This window comes from Echiichthys vipera (assembly GCF_963691815.1).
Source record: "Echiichthys vipera genome assembly, chromosome: 15".
In the NCBI taxonomy this organism is placed as follows: domain Eukaryota; kingdom Metazoa; phylum Chordata; class Actinopteri; order Perciformes; family Trachinidae; genus Echiichthys; species Echiichthys vipera.
This window is the reverse complement of record NC_139840.1, coordinates 27,524,965-27,551,062: the sequence shown is the minus strand read 5'-3', so window position 1 is coordinate 27,551,062 and position 26,098 is coordinate 27,524,965. Positions and strand designations below refer to the sequence as shown.

General features: G+C 40.8%; 1 protein-coding gene across 2 annotated transcripts; it reads left to right on the top strand.

The window, feature by feature from the left end:
• Window positions 1-11,923: 11,923 nt before the first annotated feature.
• LOC310957770 (tissue factor-like) lies at window positions 11,924-25,542 on the top strand. 2 transcript variants are annotated; one of them, XM_083928501.1, is made up of 7 exons: window positions 11,924-12,115; window positions 14,614-14,722; window positions 16,425-16,514; window positions 17,814-17,920; window positions 19,927-20,105; window positions 22,092-22,245; window positions 23,282-25,542. In XM_083928501.1, the coding sequence occupies exons 1-7, from the start codon at window positions 12,049-12,051 to the stop codon at window positions 23,413-23,415; spliced, it is 840 nt and encodes a 279-aa protein (XP_083784627.1). In that variant the 5' UTR covers window positions 11,924-12,048; the 3' UTR covers window positions 23,416-25,542. The 2 variants fall into 2 exon arrangements, with proteins under 2 accessions (XP_083784627.1, XP_083784626.1); XM_083928500.1 differs by having other exon boundaries at window positions 22,092-22,260.
• The last annotated feature ends 556 nt before the right edge of the window (window positions 25,543-26,098 follow it).

Below are 26,098 nucleotides of genomic sequence, written 5' to 3'. Positions count from 1 at the left end.
GAGGAGTAGGCATGGATTATGGATTAAGTCCAGTGGACATTGAGGATAACTCTGACCACACAGCCAACCAAGCACCACCGAAGGCAGAGTGAGCCAGCAACCTGAGATCAGAGACTGTTGTGCCCACATCCAAAGAGGTCATAATATCCTAGATCAGGCTGCTGGACTTGACGGGGCTGACAGAGTGCAGGACTATGGTGGGATGACTCTATTGCCATTAACTGCTCAACTACGAATCCAGAGCTAGCTTCTCATAGTTTACATAGCGATACCGACAGATTGGCTTATTATCATCATCTATGAAAAGATGAAACTGAAGACTGAAGTTGTCAAAATTTGTAACATGCTACCGTTAGCTAATGCTAAACGTTTTCTTCATGTCCTTTACAAACTCTGCTTTGTCTTATACATGTATTCCAGTAAAAAACAGGCTAAGAGATCTGATTGCCTTAAAGAGACAGTTTCCATGACAAATTATTATTCAGATTAATATTCAGTTTAGAATACACCTGGCAAATCAGGCTGAGGTTCATTTATTTTCAGTATCCTAATATTAATGAATTCACATCTAACGTTCACTACTGTCCGTGAACTTTTGACTTTGAGTACCAAGCATCACCAAACGTTTAATATACGTTAACTGCTTGATATTCTTCATTGTTGACATAATGTTACAGTATGGTAACTGAAGCACTTTAGGGGAGGTTTCAGTCCAAAATTGCGGACTCTGGTGGCGGTTGCACAAAAACATGAGAGTGTCGTCCCTTGTTATTATAACCTCTTTTGTTATAGCTTAAGTCACAAAAGGGCAAGCGGATCACAGCATAAACTGAATTATTTTCTTCATGGATTATTTTAGTAGAGATAACAAGCCAAGCCGCACTCTGCACATTTTTTACAATGCCCTTCTGAAATACTGTAAAAAAAAAGGAGACATTTTCCAAGAATGTTTTCTTCATTCATGTTATTCTTCTGTGCAGTTCTTTCTCTGAACTGCTGTTTCCATGTAAGACCTACAGTAAGCACCTAGGCTAGACAAATTCAGACATTCATTAAAGTAGAGCTTTTGTAGTGCATCCTTTTTTCACCAAAGAACCAATAAAACATTTCACCCAAACTAATAAAGGCAGAAACTTTTATTGTACTGCATTAGATTTTTCCATAACTCTCTTCTTGGCTGGACCAATACAGCCATATGCTCGGTTTAGACCCATAGTCTTGTTTCCATCCTTTTAAAATGTAGAAATGCTGAATACTGTAAATAAATTAAAAAACAACTAAAGAAAACATGAGTATAGATATCTGCATGACCAAATAAAGAGCTTAAATACACAGAACTTCACATGATTGTTGACTGATTGTTGAGTTTCACACAGGTGAATTCAGAGAATGATAATTATGACAGTGATTCCTATCAGTCATTTGCAAAAGAAGACTTGAAAGTTATGATGAAGCTCAAGTGGATCCTAGTTTCATTAAGCGGTCTGTAATGCAGGTTTTTGATTTGGAACCATCTCATCTCATCAGTGGCTTACACATGTTACTTTAAAAATTGTACGTATGTGGATGGATTATTAATTTACACAGCATATACTGTAACTGTTCTGTTTATGAAATAATACCTATATCTGGAAATACTTTATCTTGGTGTTGTGTGTTGATCAGAGTTGTAATCAAAGGTTTGAGTGGGCTGCAGAAGATTTCCAGTTATTAAATTAGGCTACAGTTTTAAGTTTGGGAAGTCCTGTCTTAGAGTAATGCAGTTTCTGTATTACTTTGAATTGGATCAGTTGGAGCCTGGTGTGAACAGACCAAGGGCCAATAGTTGGAACATGGCAGAGGACACCATCATTAGAAATAGCAGCACACATAGTAATGTTGGCGCCCCTCTGCCCTGGAACTGTAATAGTGGCCCTATGCCCAATGAGGTTCCTCCCACGTCGCCTCACTTTACAGAGGTTGAAACCAGCTTCATCCACATAGATGAAAACATGATGTGCCCCCTCAGCTTCAAGCTCCATGATACACTAAAGAAAAAGAAAAATTACAATTACATAAAGTAAAAGTAACTCCAGTTTACTGTAACTGCATGATATGCCAAGGCATAAGAGTATACGTAGTACTGTAATGTGTCCTTACCTCCACATATTGGCATCTGGCCTCCTTCACAGCATCTGAGTTCCTCTGGAAGGGAACTGTGTAGAGCTGTTTCATTGCCATATTGTTCCTTCCAAGCACACAGGTTATTGTGGTCTCACTCAAAGTATCTAGATTTCTAAATATCCCCTGATCTGCAATCACTGCTGCCCTGATTTCCCGCAACCTAATGGCATTATTTGCCAGAACCATGTTCACAATGGCTGCCTCCTGCTCAGCATTCAGAAGTCTTCGTCTACCACCACCGACTGGTAGCCTTTCGATTCTATAAACAATACATGAAATGTGGAAAAAATTACATTGAATACTGTATATCACTACGGATATATCTGTATATACTGTATAAGCGACATTACCTGTTCTCCAGTCGAAAAGTTCTGACAATGGATGCAACCGTGTTTCTATTGAGAACAGGTTGGACTCTTTGTCCAGCCTCTCTAAATGAAAGACCATGATTTACCACATGATCAATCAAAGTTGCCCGAATTTCATCAGTAACTTGAGCCCTTCCAGCTACACCTCCACCTCCACCTCGCACATGGACTCCTCTTCCTCGGACTCCTCTTCCCCTGAGCCCTCTTCCTCGGACTCCTCTTTCCCTGAGCCCTCTACCTCTTCCTCTCACTCTCACTCTCATCTGCCTTAGACCATCCATGCTTGCAAGTTACAACACACAACATGGCACCTTTTAAGCCTGCAGACTGATTGCGAATTGAAAAGTTGTGTGAAGCAGTGTCAAACAGGTGCTTCAGTGATTGCATACTGGTCAAGAAGTTTCTAAGAGATGGGAACATATATGTTCTGTTTGGTTACCACAGCTAAAGCAGTGGAGTTTGGACTGCTTGAATGACATCTGCGTTAACTGATTTGCAAAAGGGTGCGGGAAGTGTGTCAAAACAATGACAATGGGTTAACCCATTTGCAAGAGGTGTCTTTTGCTCTGCTGAGAGAGTGATGATGAAGAGTGATGATGAAGACTGAGAGGTCACCAGTTTCTTCAACCAGGTCAAAGCAATCAAAAAAAAACTGTGGTAGAACAGCCAATCACAGGGCTTGCTTTCTCAGCTGCTCTGTGATTGATCAAAGTCTTCGTCATGGGATAGATTCCTTTCAGGCTGTAAACAGAACCTAGGAGAGACGCAGAGGTCTGATCTTCTCTCATATCACTTAATTTACATTATCCCCAAGGTTATTCTACCAAAAATAAGCTGCCTACAGAGCCTTTAAGAGATACTGCGGTTTTGTTCTATGAAGTCAATACCCCACTTTGAAGCAAGTGGTTAAATGAGATTATCATCATCGTAAATGTACTTATAAAGCACCTTTCTAGTCTTTTGACTACTCAAGGCGCTTTCATACTACTTCTCACATTCACCCATACGGTAGTGGACATATACATACCATCTGATCTAACCATTCACACCACACACCCATGCGAAGGGGAGCAATTTTGGGTTCAGCGTCTTGCTCTAGGACACATGCGGACCGGGGGAGCTGGGGATTGAATTACCGATCTCTCGCATGGAGGTTGACCCACTCTACCACTGAGTCACAGCCACCCCAGGTAGAATGAGCAAAATAAGTTATCAAGCTTATGGATGATGCGACCATAGTTTAGTTCGTTTATAGCCGAATATTAAGTTTAGTTACTTTTGGTGATTGCATTTACACTTTAAAAATCATAAAAATTGTGTTCATTTGTGAAGATTATCTTGTTGAACAAAACGTGTAAGTCACATAAACTTTTGTTCACCACAGAGCTTATTTTCTGCAATAATACAAAGGCCAAAGGAACAATCCCACTGACTTTTTGTCTGGGTCTCTGTCAGTTGGTCCCTCCACATGCCCAGCTCTCACCCTGTCGAATTGGCTCTGTTTGAGATTTTGAGGTTTTTTTTGGCCTCTCTTCCTCAGTTAAGTTTGCTTCCTTTGTTTCCTGCCTTGTTTTGCCTTTTTTTTGAGCTGTGACAATATGAATGAGTGGTTGGGAGAATTTGCCACAAACATTTAAACACATTAATCAATACTCTGATGACTAGCTAATTCTACTTTCAGCTGCATCTTCTCAATCTTTCACACTCCATACTGTCTACCCGGCTGGCAGTTAACAGCTGTATATTGGGTGTAGGGGTGGGATGTGAACCAGACATCGTCTAGTAGGGTACCCCAAGTTACATCATAGATTTTTCACAGATATTTGGGAAGGGCAACTTTAAAATCTATACAAAAAATAAATACACCATGCAAAAAAGTAGACCGTATTTCAATATCAATTATATATATTTGAATTTCATATACATCTGGCACTACTGTGACAGCAGGAAACCGGAATTCAACCCAAAATGAGTCAACATCTGCTCATGGCAGGATGTTGGAGCTGCTATATTTATGTGAAATCCAACAGGTCACAGACAACAGTGTCTTCATAGGAAAAACTCTTCACAGGAATTGTAAACAGTGCATCATGACGGGAAGAATGACTGTCATAAGCCCTATTTGGACAGGATTGGTTTAATGTGGGGTTGTGGGGTAAAATAGTCTTACCTCAGGACGTCTGTAATATAAATGGCCAATTCACACAGGATTAAGAAATCCCTGTATTCTACCAGAAGTGAGAGGGGTTACTCGTTTAATGCACTGCCATCTCCTCCCGGTCGCCATCTGGTATGTAGCTCCCTGATATCAAGAAACTAAGTCAACACGAAACTAAAGGACAGAATGAAATATCTATAAAAGTGATGAGTGCTTCTTCAAGCACCTCCATGCCCAAAAATATGTAGAAACTACGTACTGACGGGGTATGACGGGGCCTAAGCTGATTTTGTTCTGCTTAATTCTGCTGCTATAGGCCTCTGAGCTTCTCTCCTCTCTGTTTGTACCATTAATGTTTCAGCAATGCATGTTACTAATTCAACTTCTTCCCCAGAGTTGTTCATAAATAAGTCACAGAGTGTGGTCTTAATGTACTCTGTAAAGTGTCCTGAGATAACTTTTGTTATGAATTGACACTGTAAATTAATTTGAATTTAATTGAATATGACGGAACATGAGTTTTACCTGAGGTATTTTTCCGGAATGTTTTACAGAAGGTGAAAATCCCATATTTTTTTTACTGACATGGTGCATTTGGACTAAAACCTCTGGTAAAAATTACCTTAGGTTACCCCACATTAAGCTAATCCCATCTGAATAGCCTCCAACATGCCGACCACAACGTATGGTAACGTATTCTTTCTGGTCCCACAATGTATCCAAGTGTGCCACAGGTGCTTAGGGCCAGTCTGGTGTTGGTTTGACACGCCCCTGATGGACTGGGTACCCTAGAAAATGACTCATATTCTGACATAATTTGCCAGTATTGATTTAGCTTTATTGTTGATTCACTATACTATCCAGAACAGTGTTCAATTAAATTTGTTGCCTTTGCGAAAGACTTTGAGTGGCAATAACACAGATTCCTCACTGATCTGAAACAGATGTCACTCCGTTTCATTTGCAGCACTACAATGATTCCATTATCTTTTCTTCACCATGTTAATGCAATTAATACACTTTCATATTGTCAGCATGATAAAGCTTTAGACACCAGGGACACTGCTATCTCACTCAATAGTTTCAAGGATTAGCAGCTCCATGAGGCAGGGCGAGGGACAGTGGTGTCATTTCAAGTACTCTCACACACTGTGTTGGAATGATTTGTCAATGTCTGGAAAGAATTCTGCCCTTCCTCTCTGCATCCCCTACAGGGCTCCAACATCTGCTCACACAACGGAAACACTTCTTGACCGGGTGACCACTTCTTTTCATGCTGTTCCAGTGTCACATGACCATGAGATGCCATGTGTTTATGTTAAGGTGGTCACATTTCAGATGAGGTGAAATTAAAAGGTCAAAAGTAACTTCAAGTTAAATAATAATTTAGTTTTGTGAGTTTGTAAGGGTCTCCTTAAATGTCTAAGATGCTAGATATTTATGTGGTCCTCTGGATCACATTCACATCTTATGGATCACCAATAACAGTGCTAAAACAAAAGTGTGGCAGCTCAACAGCTATGGTCTTCTTCCCTCTGCAACATTGACCCCGCAGTCATCCTTCCATCAGAGATCTGACACAAGAAAAAGACAGGTGTGGAGGCATACACACAAGACTGAGGAAGCGTCCCTTTAGATCCATCTGACAAATGTACACTCCCTTCACAGTAAGGTGGATTAACTTCATGCCAAGTGTCAGTTGGATGGGACTTTTTTTTTATTGAAACCTTACAAGAAAGGGGAGCATCAAGGACACCTGCATCATCACCCTGACTGCAACCAGACTAAATAACTCATGACGTTCCCATAAGACTCAGCTGTACTTTGTGTTTACTGCTAATTAGCAAATGTTAACATACTAACAAACAGTTGTAAACTTACACATGGTTCTAAACATGAGCATGTTGGCATTGTCATTGTGAGCATGTTAGCATGCTGATGGGCACCGTACCTTTCATCCCCGGTCACATACAAAGCGGGGAACGTAGGACCCTTTTTTAAGAAAAGGGTCTGATGTCCCCCCCTTTTTCCACAATCAGTTCCAAATTCCTCGGCAAATAGGCTTAAGTAGACCCTAACACTGCCCCCTAACCCTGACCCTAACCGTAAGCCCTAACCCTAACAAAATGCTGAATTATATCTGCGAAGGCAGAGGCTCATGCAGCCGGGGAACATAGGACCCGGGGAACATATATGACCCATGCTGATGTTAGCATTTAGCACAATGCAATGTTGAGAGCTAAGTACAGCCTCACAGACCTCACTCACACGTTTGAACTTCTCTCTATTTTTTTTTACACAAAATCCTTTTTCTAACTGGAGAGACATCGTCTGAAGTTTGCGGTGTCCATGAGACATAATTGTTAGAAAGGAAGTCCTGGACATTAAAGAGAAACTTCAAAAAACTTTAAACAATAATTCATTAATTATACACAGTCACTTTATTACACTACCAATTAATCGTAATCCCATTTTATAGTGATCATTGCCATAGACCTTTCCAGAGGAAATCCCATAATTTCCAAGTGTGTAAAAGGTGCTTTAGCTTTGCTTTGTACTGATGAAACGCTGACATTGAATGTTTTACAGATATGATTTATATAAGCATTTTGCCACTATATTGTGTTCCCTTGTGTTCTTGATAAAAACATAAACCAGGCAGCATCATTTCCCACAAAATGTTGATGCAAATATGCTTTAATTAGTGTAATCTTTTGGAGACATGGTTGAGCAGTCTCTTATTCTGTCTCTGTGAGTGTGTGTGTGTTTTGAGTCCAACTCAAACAGTCACATGCTCTCTAATTGCTACCAGGAGGTTTCCCTCAAATGACACACACTGCAGTGTTCCCACACAGTTGCTCAATACCATTGTATCAGCCTAAACCGACTTTTACTGAATCTCTGATCAGCCTGAATCCCATTGCCTTAAATAGAGGCTTTTCTCAAGAATCCAAAAATACCCAGTGCTTTAGCTGTGATCTTTGCAAATAGCGAATATGTATACTTCCACTTTTCTTCAGTCCTACATTCCTGTCTGCTCTCCTGTCCCAGGAGGGTAAGAGAAAGAGAGCAAAAGGCTTTTACAAATATGCAACAGACTCTGTCAACTTACTGCAGGAAAGTTGGCTAGGTTTTTCTAGTAAATATGAAAATCATTGTAATGGTTTGTTATTCATTATTATGTTAATGTAAATGGTATGAATAATAACATCTAAAACAATGATGTATTTTTAAGAGGTCCTACCTAAATTAAATTATGAATTCTTACTGAATAGGATTTTAGTAAAAAACTACAGTGTCTGTTCTACAGTGGAACCAGCTTTAATCACAACATTGACGTATTATCACCTAAAACGCTGTTATGGGAAAGTCTGTTAGCAAACTGTCACTTTTTTCCCATTCATCAGACACGCAACAATATATCATTCATTTGGAGCCCTGTTTGTGTCCTCCATATGAATCCATGAAGTCCAATTAAGCTCTCCACTTACTCCTGAGAGGATAACGGCTTCTTTAGCTGCTAAATGCTTTACTGAAATGAAACAATGAGATGAAATAGGCTAAAATTCTGAGAGGAAGAGAGAGTGGGTGATAACCCTCTGTGGGTTCTTGAGCCACCCATTTCAAACTAAACCAGGGCCGGCCCGGGGCCCAATCCTCACAGTGATTAGACGGTTCTCCATTCAATGAACCTCCTACCATATGCAATTATAACCCTTATGCATTTTATGTGCTGTATGTCAATGATGGGCTGCTCTTTGATTGCTAATCCATGAGTTACTAAAACACTTTGGCCTTTTCACTTCCACTTTGATTTTGCTTTTATTTTTAGACTTGACAATGTTAAAATGGCATTAACTGTGTTTGTCTGGTAGGCAGCTCCAAACCTGCTGCGTCTGCACATCTACTCTTAATGTAGCAGAAAGATAAACAATTGTAGTTTGATTTTATATTCATTTTTACTGTATTATCTATACAAGGATAGGATAATCAGTCATCTGGTGGAGGTGGAGCAGATTTCCCAGAAACAGAAGAGGTCAGTTGGTATTCATCAGCAGTTACTATTGTAGCTGTGCGGTACGATTGGAACATTTTTAGCTACTTGTGCACACAATATTTCATTTTTCAACCAAGATTGTGGCAACAAACAGGAAACTTACCAGCGGTATCGTGGAGCCAGTGATAGGAGACAAAGCTGTGTCAACTCAACTGTGGTATAATGATGGTTCAGGTGTGAAATAAAAACATTAACATCGTTGTGAGTAGCTGTTTTCTTCATTTTGAAGGTTATCACTTTAAAACATTATCTTAATCATAACTAAACCATACACAAGGTTAATTTGTGGCAAAAAAGGTTTTAAAGACATTGTTAATTTACCACTGGTTACATAGTTAACGTACCAGTAGGGCAGCTGTGGCTCAGAGGTAGAGCGGGTCGTCCTCCATTAGAAAGATTTGGTTACTCACATTCGGTAGTTTGATCCCCAGCTCCTCTGTCCGCATGTCGACGTGTCCTTGGGCAAGACACTGAATCCAGAATTGCTCCCCGTACTGCCCATGATTGTGTGAATGTGGTGTGAATGGTTAGATTAGATCAGATGGTACATAGATGTCCTGTCATCAGTCTGAACGTCTGTGTGAATGTGCCTTGAGTAGTCAGAAGACTTTCTTTCTAGTCTTTCTAGAAGACTAGTGTGAGCCTCCCTGCTCACCGGACAGACGGACAATGAGAGACACAGCGTTTGTCAGCGGTTAACTGTTTATTTTCCACTTCTTCTCCCCCCCCAAACGTGACTCAACGTCTTTCACGTTGTACGGACGAGCGGCCGTCCCCCTGACGGCCGTGGTCCGGTGTCTGCTGCCTCTCTATTCGGTCCCCGCTCTGGTCCTCCCATAGGACCCAGTCTACTGCAAGAGACAGAACCAGGTTACAAACGTGCTTATATAGCTGACTGATTACCTGATTCTGTCCAGCTGTCTGATCACCGGCCGAGCCACTCCTCCCTCTCCTCCAGCAGTCGACACCTTAACCACACCCCACTGCCACATACCCCCACCGCCCGACTTAGGCCGGGATCCCACCGGCCGCAAGCCCACCCCCCCCCCCCCCTCCGCGGAGCGGGAGAGAAAGTCAGCCACGACCATGCGGTTACCCGGCCTATGGATCACCTTGAACCGGAACGGCTGTAATGCCAGATACCAGCGAGTGATCCGCGCGTTGGCATCTTTCATGCGGTGGAGCCATTGGAGCGGGGCATGGTCCGACCAGAGGGTGAATGAGCGCCCCAGGAGGTAGTAGCGGAGGGCCCCGACCGCCCACCGTATGACGAGGCACTCCTTTTCCACCGTACTGTAGTTCACCTCCCGCTGAGCCAGCTTTCGGCTAATGTACAGTACGGGGCGGTCGATCCCCTCCACCTCCTGGGACAAAACGGCCCCCAGCCCACTGTTCGAGGCATCGGTCTGCAGGATGAAAGGGAGAGAAAAGTTAGGGGTGTACAAGAGTGGCTTCCCACAGAGGGCTCGCTTCACCCTCTCAAACGCCAGCTGACACGGCTCCGTCCACTGGACCGGATCTGAGGCACCCTTTCGGGTCAGGTCGGTGAGGGGGCTGGTCAGCTCCGAAAAGGCCGGAATGAACCTCCTATAGTAACCGGCCAGCCCCAGAAACCTCCTGACCAACTGCTGTGCTTTCATTAGTGGGTCATATGATCAATCACCGTTGTTATAACTCTCTCTCTGATAGATACTAAATACTATAAATACATACATAGAGTTGGTTCCCAGTTTTGGGTCAAACAAACGTGCTGAATCTTTCTTGTCGACCCATTAGCAACAACAAGTATGAATTCATTGTAGATAAGTAGGGTTGCTAGGTTGGATAATCGGTCAATTCAGCAAACTTTGCATGACTTTGCCCTAAACAGCCGTGTAGTTTGCTTATAAAAAAGGGCCGGCTCTTAAACACACATTTAATCCATTGTGACGGTAATATTAAAGGTCCCATATCTTTCTTTTTATTATAAAGCAGGTTGAGGTGCAATATAAATACTGTGAAAGTATCAATCCACAGAGAACTGCACACAGCCTGTGTTCAGAAAATGCCTTTAAAGAGCCGTCAGGACGTCTGTCAATGTATTTTCAGCAATGGGTTTGTATGGTATCTTATTTATACAACCATTCTGATGGTATCATAAAAATGTCAATTGAATATGATGAATACTCTATTTAAATGCTATGAAACAGTTTCATATGATATCTTAGGAAACACAGTGAAGTGGCTGTGTGCACATCCACGGCCGGTGCAGGACAAAAACCTTTCATTTAGTATTACACGGCCAATGTGTGATAGCTACGGAAGGGTAGCATTTCTATCCTGATGGGGACATAAATGAAATAATTCCAGAAGGATTATAAAAACCACTGGCCACTTTTAAACTTTGAACTTGAAATCTATTTAGTGATGTCTGAGTGTCTCTGATGTTGAATGTTCTTTTGTTCGTCTGGATGCTCGGTTTTCTTATTATCTGTACTCGGGTCTCTCTTGCAAAAGAGATCTAAATCACAATGAGCTTACCTGATTAAATAAAGATTACATAATAAATCAGTGAGCCATGTGGGCAGCATGCCAGGACTGAAGAGCTGGCACACCAGAATGGAATGCAGGCATATGTTATTAGTAACATTAGAGCCGTGCGTAACATCGTACACAATTAAAGAACAAGCTAGATTTCCATGTTTTGTGTCTCCAGTGTTGCAATGGTAAGTTTAAAATCAACTGTGTATGTTTCCTAGTGAATTAAAAGTCTGTACAGAACGTAAACTCCACCTCAGACAGAGTTTATCAGCTGCCAAGGCAACACAAGGCACAGAAACAGTTGCAAACAAGAACAGCATGATGCCAGGAATCTCCTTCCCACAAAGAAAGAATCAACTATGTGGTTCTTGTAAGGGTGCGTGTAACCATCGCTAACTAATTCCTCCAGTTTCTGTGAGATTGTGGGTCAGTCACAGAGGGACAGTTTCCAAGTTTAAACAGGGTACAGTATCTGCTGTGGCTCAAAAACATTCATGTTGTTACATGTAATCTGTGTTCTGGTGCAAGGAGGAGTACAAACTGAGCAAAGTGTTGCAGAATCCCCCCATCAGCAAGCAGGCAGGCATGTGGGAGGGATTAGCAGGCAGAACAGGCGGTTCCCCCATGTACAGCTCCCACACTCTGTGTCCTGTTGACCAGAAACAGTCAGTTTTAGCAGCTTAAACTCAGACCAAAGTCTTATCTACAGCTACATCTCCTGGGTTCATATAGATTTAACAAGATCAAGCATTGAAGGAGAAAGGATTTTGGCTTGTGCTAACATGGCATCTTTGAAAACTGTGCTTTATTTGGGAGTCTGTGTGTCTGCTTGGATCATCACTACTGCAGGTAAGATTAGATAGAGAGCTTTTTCATGATTATTTATTCGCCCCCTTTGTGTTGGGCATTGTGTGGAGGCCAGGCTTTTGTCTGTGGTGCCATGGTCACCCCTCGAAACCGCCAACACACAAAAGTAGTTTAGCTCCTCAAATATGCTATTATGCTGTGTTTCAAATGTCACAGCTGAGTGCCTCAGTGTCTGATAGAGCAGTGCCAACTTGTACCCCAGGGAGAAACATTACTTGTAAAGCCCCTGGAGCAGCTCAACTATTTTGAAAAAATAGAGATAATGACTTTATCACCAGCTTTCAACCCTGAACACTACATATTGCTGTAAAATAAAAGTACATGAAAACTAATTAGCAAGTTGGAACAGAAGTGTGAGCAGGTAGAAAAAGTAATGGTAGAAATAAATATCTAAAAGTACAGATACGCCTACTTAGCTTAAAGTAAAACTGTTTGAATAGTTACCTAAAAGTAATGAACGGTTGAAATAGCTAAAAGTAGTGAATTCAAGAAGTAGTAGAAGTAGTAGTACAATTGCTGACCAAACCAACCTTAATACTGACAGTCCAATTGCATGAAAAAAGAACAATATCCACGATCATATAATGAATAGTATTAGACATTGGAGACATACAATGTGAAGGGAGCCTACTTATGTTTCCCGGGTCCAATGTTCCCCGCTTTGTATGGATCAAGGGAGCGTTTTTTTAAAAACAGGTCCGCTGTTCCCCAGTCACAAACAAAGCGGGGAACAGCGGACCTGTTTTTAAAAAAAGGCCGTAACCTCTAACCCCAAATGCTAAATTAAATCCACAAAGGCTGAGGCTTATGCAACCGGGGTGCGGGGAACATAGAACCTGGGGAACATATGACCCGGGGGACATAGGACCCGGGGAACATAGGAACTGGGGAAAATAGTACCCGGGGTACATAGGACCTGGGGAACATAGGACCTGGGGAACATAGGACCTGGGGAACATAGGACCCGGGGAACATAGGACCTGGGGAACATAGGACCCGGGGAACATAGGACCCGGGGAACATAGGGATGACCCCCACTGTGAACTGTGTGGTGTCCTACATGTGTTCATCTAACAGCTGTAGTCAGGAACCACTGTGATAGAGAATGAAGAGTTCTACAGTGTGCAAAATGCTAATTATTTGAAATCTTTGGTATTATATTAATTCTGAATTTGTATGTAAAATGAAAAATTCTACTGTATTTAAAAAAAAAATCCATTAAATGTAGCAGGTAGCTAGGTATAATCATGGTTCACACGGGTACTTGAAAAATCCAGGACAGGAAAGTTTTTGAAAATAGACAAAAATAGACATGGGCCATTGAAAAGGCTTGGATTTATATATTTTGTACAGGAATACATAATGACGCTCTTTATATATAGGCACCATAACTACTGTTATGTGACTGGTTATGTTTAGGCAACAAAAAGTAATCAGTAAATGTTTCATGATGGTATTTACCTCTTCATGATGCAGCATTTTTTGACACATCTGGAAATGTTAGAGCAACTAACGACCAAAGCAAAATGTTCCACAACATTCTTTAGACTTCGCAAAAAAACAAACCTGGAATGTTACAAGGATGTACTAAACATGTCAGAGTGTATAAACAGCATTTATAAGGTTGTTTAAACTATGTAACAGGCTCACTTTGGCTCTTGTTTAAGTATGACTTTAACTATGGTCTGTTTATGAGAAAGAAGAGGATGGGAATTAAGGTGGATGTCAAAGTTTTTGTGGAATTGAATAATAAAAGTTATTAGACATCGGTGTGATACTACATTACGCCAACAAAACAACAGGAAGCAGGGGCGGCCTGTGGCATAGGTGATATAGGCGGTCACCTAGGGCGCCAGATGCCCCAGGGGCGCCAGAAGTGCTGAAGTTTAAAAAAAAAAAAAGGTTTATGTATATATATATATAATAAAAATCAGTCCTCCGACGCCAACCGCTCTCGTGGCAAAAGTGGAGTAGATACACTACTATATAAAGATTAAGAGCGTCTAAGTGGACTCTCATAATCAGCATCGATTATGATGTGTCACACCGGATCTCATTTGACGATATCACTGACGACTTCGCCACAAAGAAGTCAAGGCGTGTTCCAATTTGAGATCTTTGGCACTTTGCCAGTATGTGAATCAATGTAAATTGCGGTAAGAACCAGAGAATCTTTTTTGTGTTATTTCTTTTATAATTATTGTTCGAGGTATTTAAATTTTATGTGTAATTTGTCTGTTGTAATAGTTTCTTTAACAGTTGCTGCTTTTCAATAACAGAATAACGAGCTGCATCCTGTGCCACCTTTTGGCACAATACTACTATAGAACTGAAAGATATAACAGAACACACAACTATACGAACATTTGTACTCAAATTGCGATGCGAGAGGGGGCGACAGCTAAAATCTCGCCTAGGACGCCAAATTGTTCAGGGCCGGCACTGTCAGGAGGAATTAATGTTTTACATTTTATTCCTAGATATTGTGCCCAAAGCAGAGAAGGTTCATTGGGTATCTCTGGACTTTAAAACCATCCTCACCTGGACTACCATACCATCCAACTACAAATACAGTGTCAAGTTCTCTATGTGAGTCCACACACACACACACACACACACACACACACACACACACACACACACACACACACACACACACACACACACACACACACACACACACACACACACACACACACACACACACACACACACACACACACAGAAGATTTTAAATGGGTCAGATTGGATTAATGTATTGTGTTTTTCATTTTTTGTTGTACTTCCACTGCTCCTATGTTAGTGTTTGTATGTTGATTCAACTAGGGTAGGGTGAGTATTCTCAATATGAACCATGATATGAACACCAAATCGAAGGCTTATCACAAACAAAGACACTGCCCTCCCTTTATTTTTCTGCTAAGTGTTCTTTAGCTTCAGTTAAAAAAAATATATATAATCAAACTGGGTCAATGTATTCTGTTCACTCTGTTAGTAAAAGTAAAGTAAGCTGCTCTTATATTTGAGGTTGACAAAAACCAACACAACAGAGTGCTGAAGGGATGGCGTATGTTTGTAGACCGACCCAGATGTTAGCATTGCCCTGGTTCCACGGACAAAAAGACAATCAGATTTTTCTGTTGGATTTTGGATTATTGGAGAAAATGAGCTCTGTGGTGAACTAAAGTTAATGACACTTACACGTTTTGTTTAGCAAGATAATCTTCACACCACTTGTATGAATTTTGAAGCGTAAATGGAATCTTAAGTAAATGGTAAATGGAAATATTATCTATATACTTACTTATATAGCTCCTTTCTAGTCTTCTGACTACTCAAGGCTTTACACTACTTGTCAAATTCACCCATTCACACAGACATTCACACTGATGGCAGTGGACATCTACAGATCTGATCTAACCATTCACACCACATTCACACACCCATGCGCAGCACAGGGAGCAATTTGGGGTTCAATGTCTTGCCCAAGGACACTTCGGGGATCAAAGCTCCGATCTCTCGAACGGGAGACGACCTGCTCTGCCTCTGATCAAGCTCTGTTTATAGCTCATGTTTGGCTATAAACGAACTACACCATATATATATATATATATATATATATATATATATAAATAAAATATCAAATTTACAATGGTAATATATACAGATCATAAGTACTGTAAAAACGTGCAAAGAACAGATTGTTTATGATTGAGTCTGAATCACAGAGAGGCAGTAACAGACTGTCCTAGGGAGTGTTGTCAACTGTCTCTGTGAACGAATGTGAACACATTAAACATACAGACTAGAATGTTTTTTGTAAACAAGTCCTAAGTAGATTAAATTATGCTGTGAAAACGGCCTGTTTAACATGGGGGTCAATGAGAAACTGCTCTATTGTGCAAACTGCTCCTACTGGACTCTCAGAGAACTGCAGTTTTCTGCACTTCTGTATTGGATGGTCTAGGATTCTCAACCACAGATGGTTCTATTTAATTTATTCGGAAACAGTCTCTGAGAGCTGTGTGGAGGAAATCCCATCCCACATTTTTCTTTTAGTATTTTCAGTACAGCTCCATTCATCTATGAAGGAAAAAAGGTGTTTTTATGGTTATGTATTTTTAAATGGGCTTTTCTTAGAATTCTATATTTTTTCATAATCATGCAACAGTCTTCACACAAAGATCATTGTTTCTTTTATCAGATCAGGAAGTCAGAATGTCAACAGTCTGTGTTTATTTTATTTTTTTAATGAATTATTCTTTTTTGTGTTTTTTATCATGATTATCAGCGTTGACAATGATTGGATGGAGATTCCTTACTGCACCCAAGTGTCAGAGTCAGAATGTGACCTGACCAACCTCCTCAAACCCTATGACAGGTATGAACAAGATCTCTATCCCTTCAAGATCTGAATAATGTATTTTAATTGGGTTTAGATATCTATTAGGTTAACATACTGTACTTCACATTCATTAACCATTTCTGTATCATAAATAGTAACATACATTTTGACGAGATGACTCAATTGTGATTGAGTGTAATTGTAAAATATGATATAAAAGCACGGAGCAGTGGAAATTTAAAAAGTGAGCACACTCGACTGGTTCTTCAAGTTAAACATTAAGAAAACTAGAGGCCAGTTTATTCACACAGATACCTTCTACATGCAGATGAGCAACATTTGTCTTAAATCTACTGTACGTAAAGCCTACATACAGACAAAATAAAAATAATAATTTAAGCAGTAAACTATTAAACATTGGTTCAATGTTTATTAAAACATATTAAAATGATTGCATATAACCTATTGAACCAAGACCTAACACAGTGTACCGTATTATATATAATAATTAAATAAATAATCCAATATTTTTGTATGGCTCCAGAAGTAATTTCAGGTGAAAACATTTTCAACAGGCTCACAGACAAAAACAAACTTCCTTCAAAGAGAAAACACATGTCCTGTACATGAAATGAATAAAGCAATGTTTTCTTATGACCTTAGTTATTTCAAGGAAAACATTTTCAACAGGCAAACAGCAAAAAAGAAAATGTCCTTCAAAAATAAAATGTGTTCCTTAATATCAAGATAAAGACGCACAGCTTTGCCCTTTACCTCCGTGAACATGCACTCTGCCTCCTTCCTAGCTTGAAACACCCTGTTCTCATCGTCCTCCTTCCTGCCGGTTCTAATACTAATCAAATATCATCCCGGGGGCCAAGATAATTCATTGGCGGGCCGAACTGGCCCGCGGGCCTTGACTTTGACACCCATGATTTAGAGAAAGGAAAACTCTCCAAAAAAAAAAGAAACTTTGGAGGGATCACTCCTACTGGATGTGCAGACATGGTACAGATGATGGTTTAAAGATAACAATTGTTCATAGGTACTCAAATATAACAAACTGGACCATAGGTATACGTTCCACTGTGTTGTGTCTTATTTAATATTGTTAAGTGTCAGTGTAAGTGTAAGATAAATGTCCTTCTCACGTCTACTTTTAGGGATTTCCTGTCCTTTCCTTATGGCAACCAGCTTTAGATAAGCCTCAGAATTTACCATACTGCTTGAGAGTTTTGGCTTCATTCCAATATTTTTGTGCAAAATTCAAACACCATGCACGTTGAATGCTTATCACCTATCTTTAACCCATATTTATGTTTTCATGATTGACAGGACCTTCTCTGCTGACATCCAAACAGAGCCCGCAACCCTGGACTATGACTATGACCTGGATGATTACCCTCACACTTATTCCCCGCCCTTCAACCCCTATAGAGAAAGTGGGTAGCACACATTACACACATTATATACACATATTATAAAATAGCCCTAGGAGACAAGTTATCTTCCTGCTGATGTATAAATCTCAATTTGTGATGCAAAGTCAGTCAACTCCTTTTTATTGTCTTGTCTGATCTATTTGTGGAAAAAGTTGTCTAAAGCCTTTCGTATGTCCAGAGCTACAGTATGTGACATCTGAAAAATGTCCTTAAGTAATGTTATTTGAGTCAGGGTACATGCTAGTTAATGAAATACAAGCTAGACATGTCGACGTCAACACTGCTACTACTGCACAGGCGTCAATGCTATGGCTTCAAGGGTGTTCAACAGACAGTTAGACTGACTATGATGGAGTGTCGTGACACTTTTTACCCTGACAAATTACCAATAAAGGCTTCCAAATCACTGCAGTGTTTACATTTTGCATACACTGTTACATCTAGCTAGCCACATGCTATAATTTCCTGGAAAGCAGCAATCTTGGTTGCAGAGTAATTTCTACTCATTTTTAAATTGCATTCCTGATTATTTGTGTAGGTTTTGGTATGGAGGCATTTATTGGTGGTTTGTCAAGGTAGAAAGTGCTGCTATAGACGAATCTGGCGAGCCGTTTGTGTGTTTCGCCATCTATCTGTGATGCCATTACTGCGTTGGCGTCTCCCTCCAGTATGCATGCGTTTGAATGGGAGCTATCATTAGAAGTGAACCTTTTCTACTTTTACCTGTACTTTTAATGCAGCTTTACTTTTGACAACGATGTCTAGGAAGTCGGGAAGAACCTGTGCAATTCTCTGCTGCTCCAACAGCAGTGGGAAACTTTAACTTTGGAAACAAACTGGGTGTAAGCTGCACTAACCTTTACCTCATGAAGAGCGCCCCTGTCTGAGGCTGTATAGTCTACATGGATTCAAACCTTTACCTCATGAAGAGCGCCCCTGTCTGAGGCTGTATAGTCTACATGGATTCAAACCTTTACCTCATGAAGAGCGCCCCTGTCTGAGGCCGTACGGTCTACATGGATTCAAACCTTTACCTCATGAAGAGCGCCCCTGTCTGAGGCCGTACGGTCTACATGGATTCAAACCTTTACCTGATGAAGAGCGCCCCTGTCTGAGGCCGTACGGTACATGGATTCAAACCTTTACCTCATGAAGAGTGCCCCTGTCTGAGGCCGTACGGTACATGGATTCAAACCTTTAGCTCATGAAGAGCGCCCCTGTCTGAGGCTGTATGGTCTACATGGATTCAAACCTTTACCTCATGAAGAGCGCCCCTGTCTGAGGCCGTACAGTCTATATGGATTCAAACCTTTACCTCATGAAGAGCGCCCCTGTCTGAGGCCGTACCGTCTACATGGATTCAAACCTTTACCTCATGAAGAGCGCCCCTGTCTGAGGCCGTACGGTCTACATGGATTCAAACCTTTACCTCATGAAGAGCGCCCCTGTCTGAGGCTGTACGGTCTACATGGATTCAAACCTTTACCTCATGAAGAGCGCCCCTGTCTGAGGCCGTACGGTCTACATGGATTCAAACTTTTACCTCATGAAGAGCGCCCCTGTCTGAGGCCGTACGGTCTACATGGATTCAAACCTTTACCTCATGAAGAGCGCCCCTGTCTGAGGCTGTATGGTCTACATCGATTCAAACCTTTACCTCATGAAGAGTGCCTCTGTCTGAGGCCGTACGACCTACATCGTCCAAAGGGTTGCTGTAATAGAGGAAATCGAATAATAACTGAAAATGTCTGACAAACTGAAATAAGCCTGGTTTATTTGGTAAGCTCGCTTTATGGGACGGAATTCTATCAGAGTAGGCTACCCCTGGTAGCATATCCAGCTTTCTGCAACCAGCATATGAGTACTCTAAAACCTGATCATAACCTAGAGGGAAGAGATAGCATGGCAGTATTACTAACTCATATAATTCAGCCCTATGAATATGACACTTTTAATCTGTACGAATGAGCCTGACAGGTGTTCTTGGTGATTTGTCTTCTCTTCAGGTAACATCAGCGCTGTGAATTTCACTGTGAGTGCTGTAGATAAAGACAGAGTACTCATCAACATCACAGACCCTCTGACCAGTATTCATCAGAACGGAAAGCACCTCAGCATCAGAGACATTCTCAGAAATGACCTCAAGTATAAGATCAGCTACTACAAGTCTGGAAGTACAGGCAAGGTACAGTATATTCAGCCGCAAACACTGGCACTAATATGAAGCTCAGACATACGTACAACAAAGTCTCACCAAAGAATTGAAAAGTTAGATAATGAAACACCTATGATAGAGTACATGTTTCCTTCTCTTGAATGAAAGGACAACATCATGATCTCATGAAGCCACAAACTACATATATTGACAATAACGAGGTTTACGAGCACAAGCGCTCACCATCAGGTGACATCTCCAAATGTCAAAAGCTTTTGACCCCAAATCACTGCATGGATTTTTCGCCGGGTTCACTAACAAGACCACACCATTGTACAATCTTGAAGAAGTTAGGAATAGCTGGGGGATGCGAGAGGGAGGGCTGAGGGTTGCGTTAAGGTGGGATGAAGGGAGGGGTTTAGAGAGGTCGAGGGACTGATGAGAAAGGAGTCGATTGTCAGGGATGAAGTCAAAGCCGATCGTCAGGGATGAAGAACGGAGTCGATAGTCAGGGATGAAGAATGGAGTTGATCGTCTGGGATGAAGAACAGAGACGATAGTAAGGGATAAAGAAAGTGGGTTGATCGTCGGGAATGAAGAACGGGGTTGATTGTTGGGGATGATGAAGGGGGTCGATCGTCGGGGATGAAGAACGTGGGTCGATCGCCGGGGATGAAGAACGTGGGTCGATCCCCGGGGAGGAAGAATGTGGGTCGATTGTCGTTATGTGGATATGAAAACAATGGATTATTCCATGGTGGCTCTGGGGGTGCTGAATATCTGATTTTACATGCTTGGTTTCTCCCAATCAACCATAATAAATAGCCTATTTGGGTATAAGTATAAGCCTATTCATAAATACTGTTGCTAAAAATGTGAAAATAACTCATGTATTTTATAATAATTAATCTGTCTCCTTAGTGTGCAGGATTAACCCCCTACCCCTCTTAGACTAAGTTTTACTATCCAGGATTCGGCACCGTCAGAGCTCATCTTTAAATCTATCTGAGAGTCAGAAATACAACAGTATGCTACTGTTTAATCATCAGCATCATTTACTTTGAATATTTACCCATTTGTTGTTTTTCATTATAGACGTTCAATCCGACACAGTCTGACAGAGTGAAAGTGAAGCTACAGTTCTACATATACCGTCAGCTACTGTCAAAGAAAGATACAAACAAAATACATTCATGTTATAACAACAAAAGATTTTAATAAGATGCTCCTATCAGAAATCAGAAATCACATCTCTCAGTAACCCTCTGCCTGACATACGTGACCGCGCAGCGCTGGACTCACGTGCACCCGTCGCTGTCTGCTTCATGTCCATGGCTCACCACCTCAGATCAGAGGGTTTTTCATGAGCAAAAAAAAAACAACTGATTTAATGATCAGTTAAATAAAGGAAAGACGTGACCAATCAGATTCGACTATGAACATTTTTAGTCACAGGGAGACACCCCTAAAGCTAAGCTAACCAACTGTTGCCTGGTAATGGACAAATATGAGAGAGGTATGAATCTTCTCAGCTAATTCTCTGCGATAAAGCAAAGCATATTTTGATTTAATGTCAGGCTTTGACTCACAAATAACTATGAACTTTGCATGTCACTATTTTTATTGATTCCATCTTTGAGGGGAAATATTAAGTTTCAAAAATGTAATGTAGGCTAACTGAACTGAAGGTGATTGGGTATTTAAGTGATGGAGCTTGCCTTTTAAAGACAGAGACATGTGAAGGCTGTCCCACTGTCAACCCAAAGATCAAATAAAGATCATACAATAAGTGTAAAGACTGAAATAGAGCAGATTTCATATAAGATAAATACTAATGTATGTTCTGATAAGTCAAAAATATCATGGTCCACTACAGAGATCATTTCAATTTCAGTTTTAGATTTGAAATATAAATGTGGTAGTCAAATAAAGAATTGCTGAATGTCTAAATGTCTGAATGGTAAGTAGGGTAAATGTTTAACTGAGTGGTTGTAATATTTCCTTCTTACCTGATAGAGAGACATCATATCCGACTCCAGCACGGCAGAGGTGTTGAAGCTGGATGTGGCACAGAGTTACTGCTTCATGGTGGCAGCTTACATCCCCTCCAGACCCAAAAGCACCCAGCAGGGAGCGTGGAGCATACAGCAGTGTACACCTGGAGGTAGAGGTAATATCCTGCAAGGTGCGCACATATTTCACTATTATACTTTAAAGCCTCAGCTCAGTGTATAGTTCGTTCAATGCAGCAGGTGCAGAAAACCCAAAAGCTTTATCTCCCAGTTCAGTTCTGACTTTAGGAACAGTGAAATGCAAAAAGTCTTGCAAACAGAGGTTGCAAGTTTCATGATACAAATTTAATAGAGAAGATAGGAGTTTTAAGAACTAAGGTGGTGTGCACACAAGCAGCGGTGTGTCCAGACTCTTTCACTGGGATGGCCCAAATGGGGGACTGATGCATGTGGCATGTACCATGTACAGTATACACACACACACACACACACACACACACAGGCACGCACGCACGCACACACACACACACACACACACACACACACACACACACACACACACACACACACACACACACACACACACACACACACACACACACACACACACACACACACACACACACACACACACAGACATCAGTCGGATTATCATTAAACTCTTCAGAGGCTGTAGGGAGCTTGGTTGAAAAGCCTGAAAGTCGGAGGTCAGAATGGAAGTACAGAGAGGCGTTGCTATGGAGATGATACACCATCTCGTGTTGCGAATCTTTGGTCTGAACTGGGCTTTAGTCTTTCAAAACACTCTTTAAATAAACTCTAACTCTCTAACTACGTTGTTGGTGCTTTGTTTTCTGTGTAGGGACTCTTCTCATGCTGCTGCAGAGGTTTTCTGTTATTTTGAGCAGTATTAGTGGTTAAAAAAGACGTTTTAATGCCTTCACCGTACTGCCCCAAGCTAATCACTGTTAGCCACGTCCAGCTGTTAGCAACTCCACTGGATTTCTCCGTTAATAGTTGATACGCAAGAAAAACTCGGTGGCCCAAGCCCCTTAGAAACGCCCTGCATATGTAAAGAGTTTTGATGGAGGGGTTGGTGATCCAAACAATACAGGGACCTACACATCATGATAGTGCGCTATAGTGTGTTTAAGTGATCCAACTGTCTGACTGTGACTCTCTTTGTCCCTCCAGATTTAAGTTTTGGAGCATTGATCGGTGTAATAGCTATCCTGCTCCTAGTCCTCATCATCATCGTTACTGTGACGGTCCTCTGCTGCAGACGCTGCAGAAAAAGATACCCATCTCAATCATCAGCACCTGTTTAGTTTGAGTGTGTGTGTGTGTGTCTTTCAAACTCAGGGAGCTGGTCTCCCTCTTTCTATCTATTGAAGTTTTCATTTTTTATTTCATATGTTGATTTACATGAAGGTGAACATGTCCAGCTTGCTCTGATAATGCAATAAGAATTCTGCATGTACATTTTGTGCATTTATCCCATGTGTGTGACTGACCTATGGTGACCCATGATTGTTAGTACATCAAGAATCATGTATAGCTTTGTTTTAGAATATCAAATGCTAACCAAATGAAATGAGTTTTGTCAGAAGCTAATTAAGGTTTTGAATGTGATTTGTCTCATATTATCTTCTTTAACCCGTCATGTCAGTCTAGTTGCCCTCACACTGTTTCCTCTGAACATATTTATCATAATCGTTCTTTCAATTGAACTTTACCTTAAAGTTCTGTTAACACCAAATCCAAATAACCAATACAGTAAATAACGCTCTTCAGTGGCACTCAGTGGCTGCCCCTTGAACTACATCAACTTCAACCAACTCATACTTTTAGCCTTATGTGGTGCAACTCATTCAGATTCATTACTCTTTTATTTTTCTATCACAGGAGTAACTTTTGTTGATCAAAAGGATGGAAAAGCAATAAAACATTTTTTTTAAATGAATCTGTACCTGATGGATGTGTATTTAAGCATGATGTTTGCTGTATATACAAGGCGATATGTTGTTTCAGGGTCTTCCACTGCCCCTAAGTGGCCAAATATAAACATGATCGTTTATTGATCAGATTATGGAAGTTTATGCTCTTCTGGAAATCTGATAAAGGGCTGAAGTGTCAACTCCTCTGCCCTGTTTTTGCATAGGCAGCGTGCACATCGACACAGATACAAAAAGTGAAAAATGAAGTAGAGAACCAGTTGTATTCCCCTTTGACAGTGTTCTCTTAAAGACAACCCCATGTTTGAATTATAGATAACTTTTATTTCTTAATTTTTCCAACACAGAACCTCACATTTAGAACAACACTTACTACATCACACATAAATGTATTATCATAACAAGAACCCACAGCTTCACCATGGTAAAACACTGAAGTTCTTTTCAATATCAGTTCACTCAGCCATGGTTTTTGAAGTGCATACATCATAGAAAACACACACAGATACACACACACTGCGATGAAAATAAATGAATGTAAAGCTCCAGAAGAAATGATATCCTTTCTGTCTTTCTCTGAACAATAGTACTGCTTTCAACAATGTTCTGATCATATCCGTGTTTTCATCATGTAGCGGATATTATATACAGCCTGTACATAAATAAATACAAAAACGGGTCAATACAAAAATAAATAAATACATAAATAAATATGTCTGCAGCGACAAATAATTCAACTGCCGCCTGTGTAAATAATAAAATAACTTGTTAACATGGTACTTTTTACAGTGCGCGGAATGAGGTGTTTATTGTGCTACATGTGTCTATGAAGATTTAAAAAGGAGTGAGAATACAGAAACCACCTATCGATCAAAAACGCTTTGTTTTAGCTTGTGGATTGTGAAGTGTTCCACATCACTCATGCTTTAAGAGGAAACTCCAGCTAGAAACTTGGGAAAAGTGTAAAGTGGACCTATTATGCTTTTTTTATTTTCTGTTATATTTACTGTATAGTATATTGTTATAATGTCAGATGTTCATGCTAAATATGACTCAAGTTTCAAATAATGAGGTTAACTTGTTTATGGGTAATCAGTCTAACCCCCCATGAGCAGATCTGCTCAGGATTCAGACTGCTCTAGGAAAAGCACGTCAGGCATGCCCACAAAGTACAGCTACGCACCGCTCTGGTAGAACATGCTGCTGTTTACTACATGTAGCTACATGCTAACGGCAGACAAAGCTGCACTATTTGTGCTTAGTTTAGAATCCTTATTTGTGAGGGTAGAAAATCACACTATAAACTAAGTTGAAGTAAGTAGTTTGGAGACAGAGACCAGGAAGTGCTGACCAATGAGAGCAGACTGGGCTTTTTAGGAGGAGGTCTTTAAGCGACAGGTGCTGCAACAGATTGTCTCAGACATAGGGTGAATACAGGTGCAGCAGCCATGAGCAGTAGGGATGCCATGGTTCTCAATGTAATATTGAACTACAGTATAGTCCCACAATACGCACTTGTGAATTGAGGTATTTTTTGGTTTTGCAATAAATTTTCATGTCACTTTGTGTTTCCATGCTTTGTATTTATCTTTGAATTGGCTCTGTCTGAGCTTTAGAGGAGCACATGAACAGCCTCCCTGCCGAGTAAAGATCCGATCACTATGAGCAAGTTGGAGTAACTACAACACGGGGGTCTTTTTCCTAGCGCTCTGTGGTGTGGGGCCATTTTGGTTTTGGCGTTGAATATAGTGACAAGGGAATTGAACAATTAATTTCTAAAGCATTGCTTCACATGTGTCGCCTATGTAAATTGTAAACACTTCCAATATGAGCTCACATTTGTGGCGCCACCACCAAGCATCACTGTGTGGAAGCAGGACTGAGTAGGTAATACCGTCAGTTCAAAAACAGGTGTCTCTTAATGATACCTTCCAACAAGCCTAATCTAGCGGTTCAGAAAAACACAAGTAAATGAAAAGTGCATTTGGGACGTTTATTGCAAAAGATTTGCAGCCCTTTTCTGTAGTTAGAGATGCAGGCTTTCCTCAACTAAGCA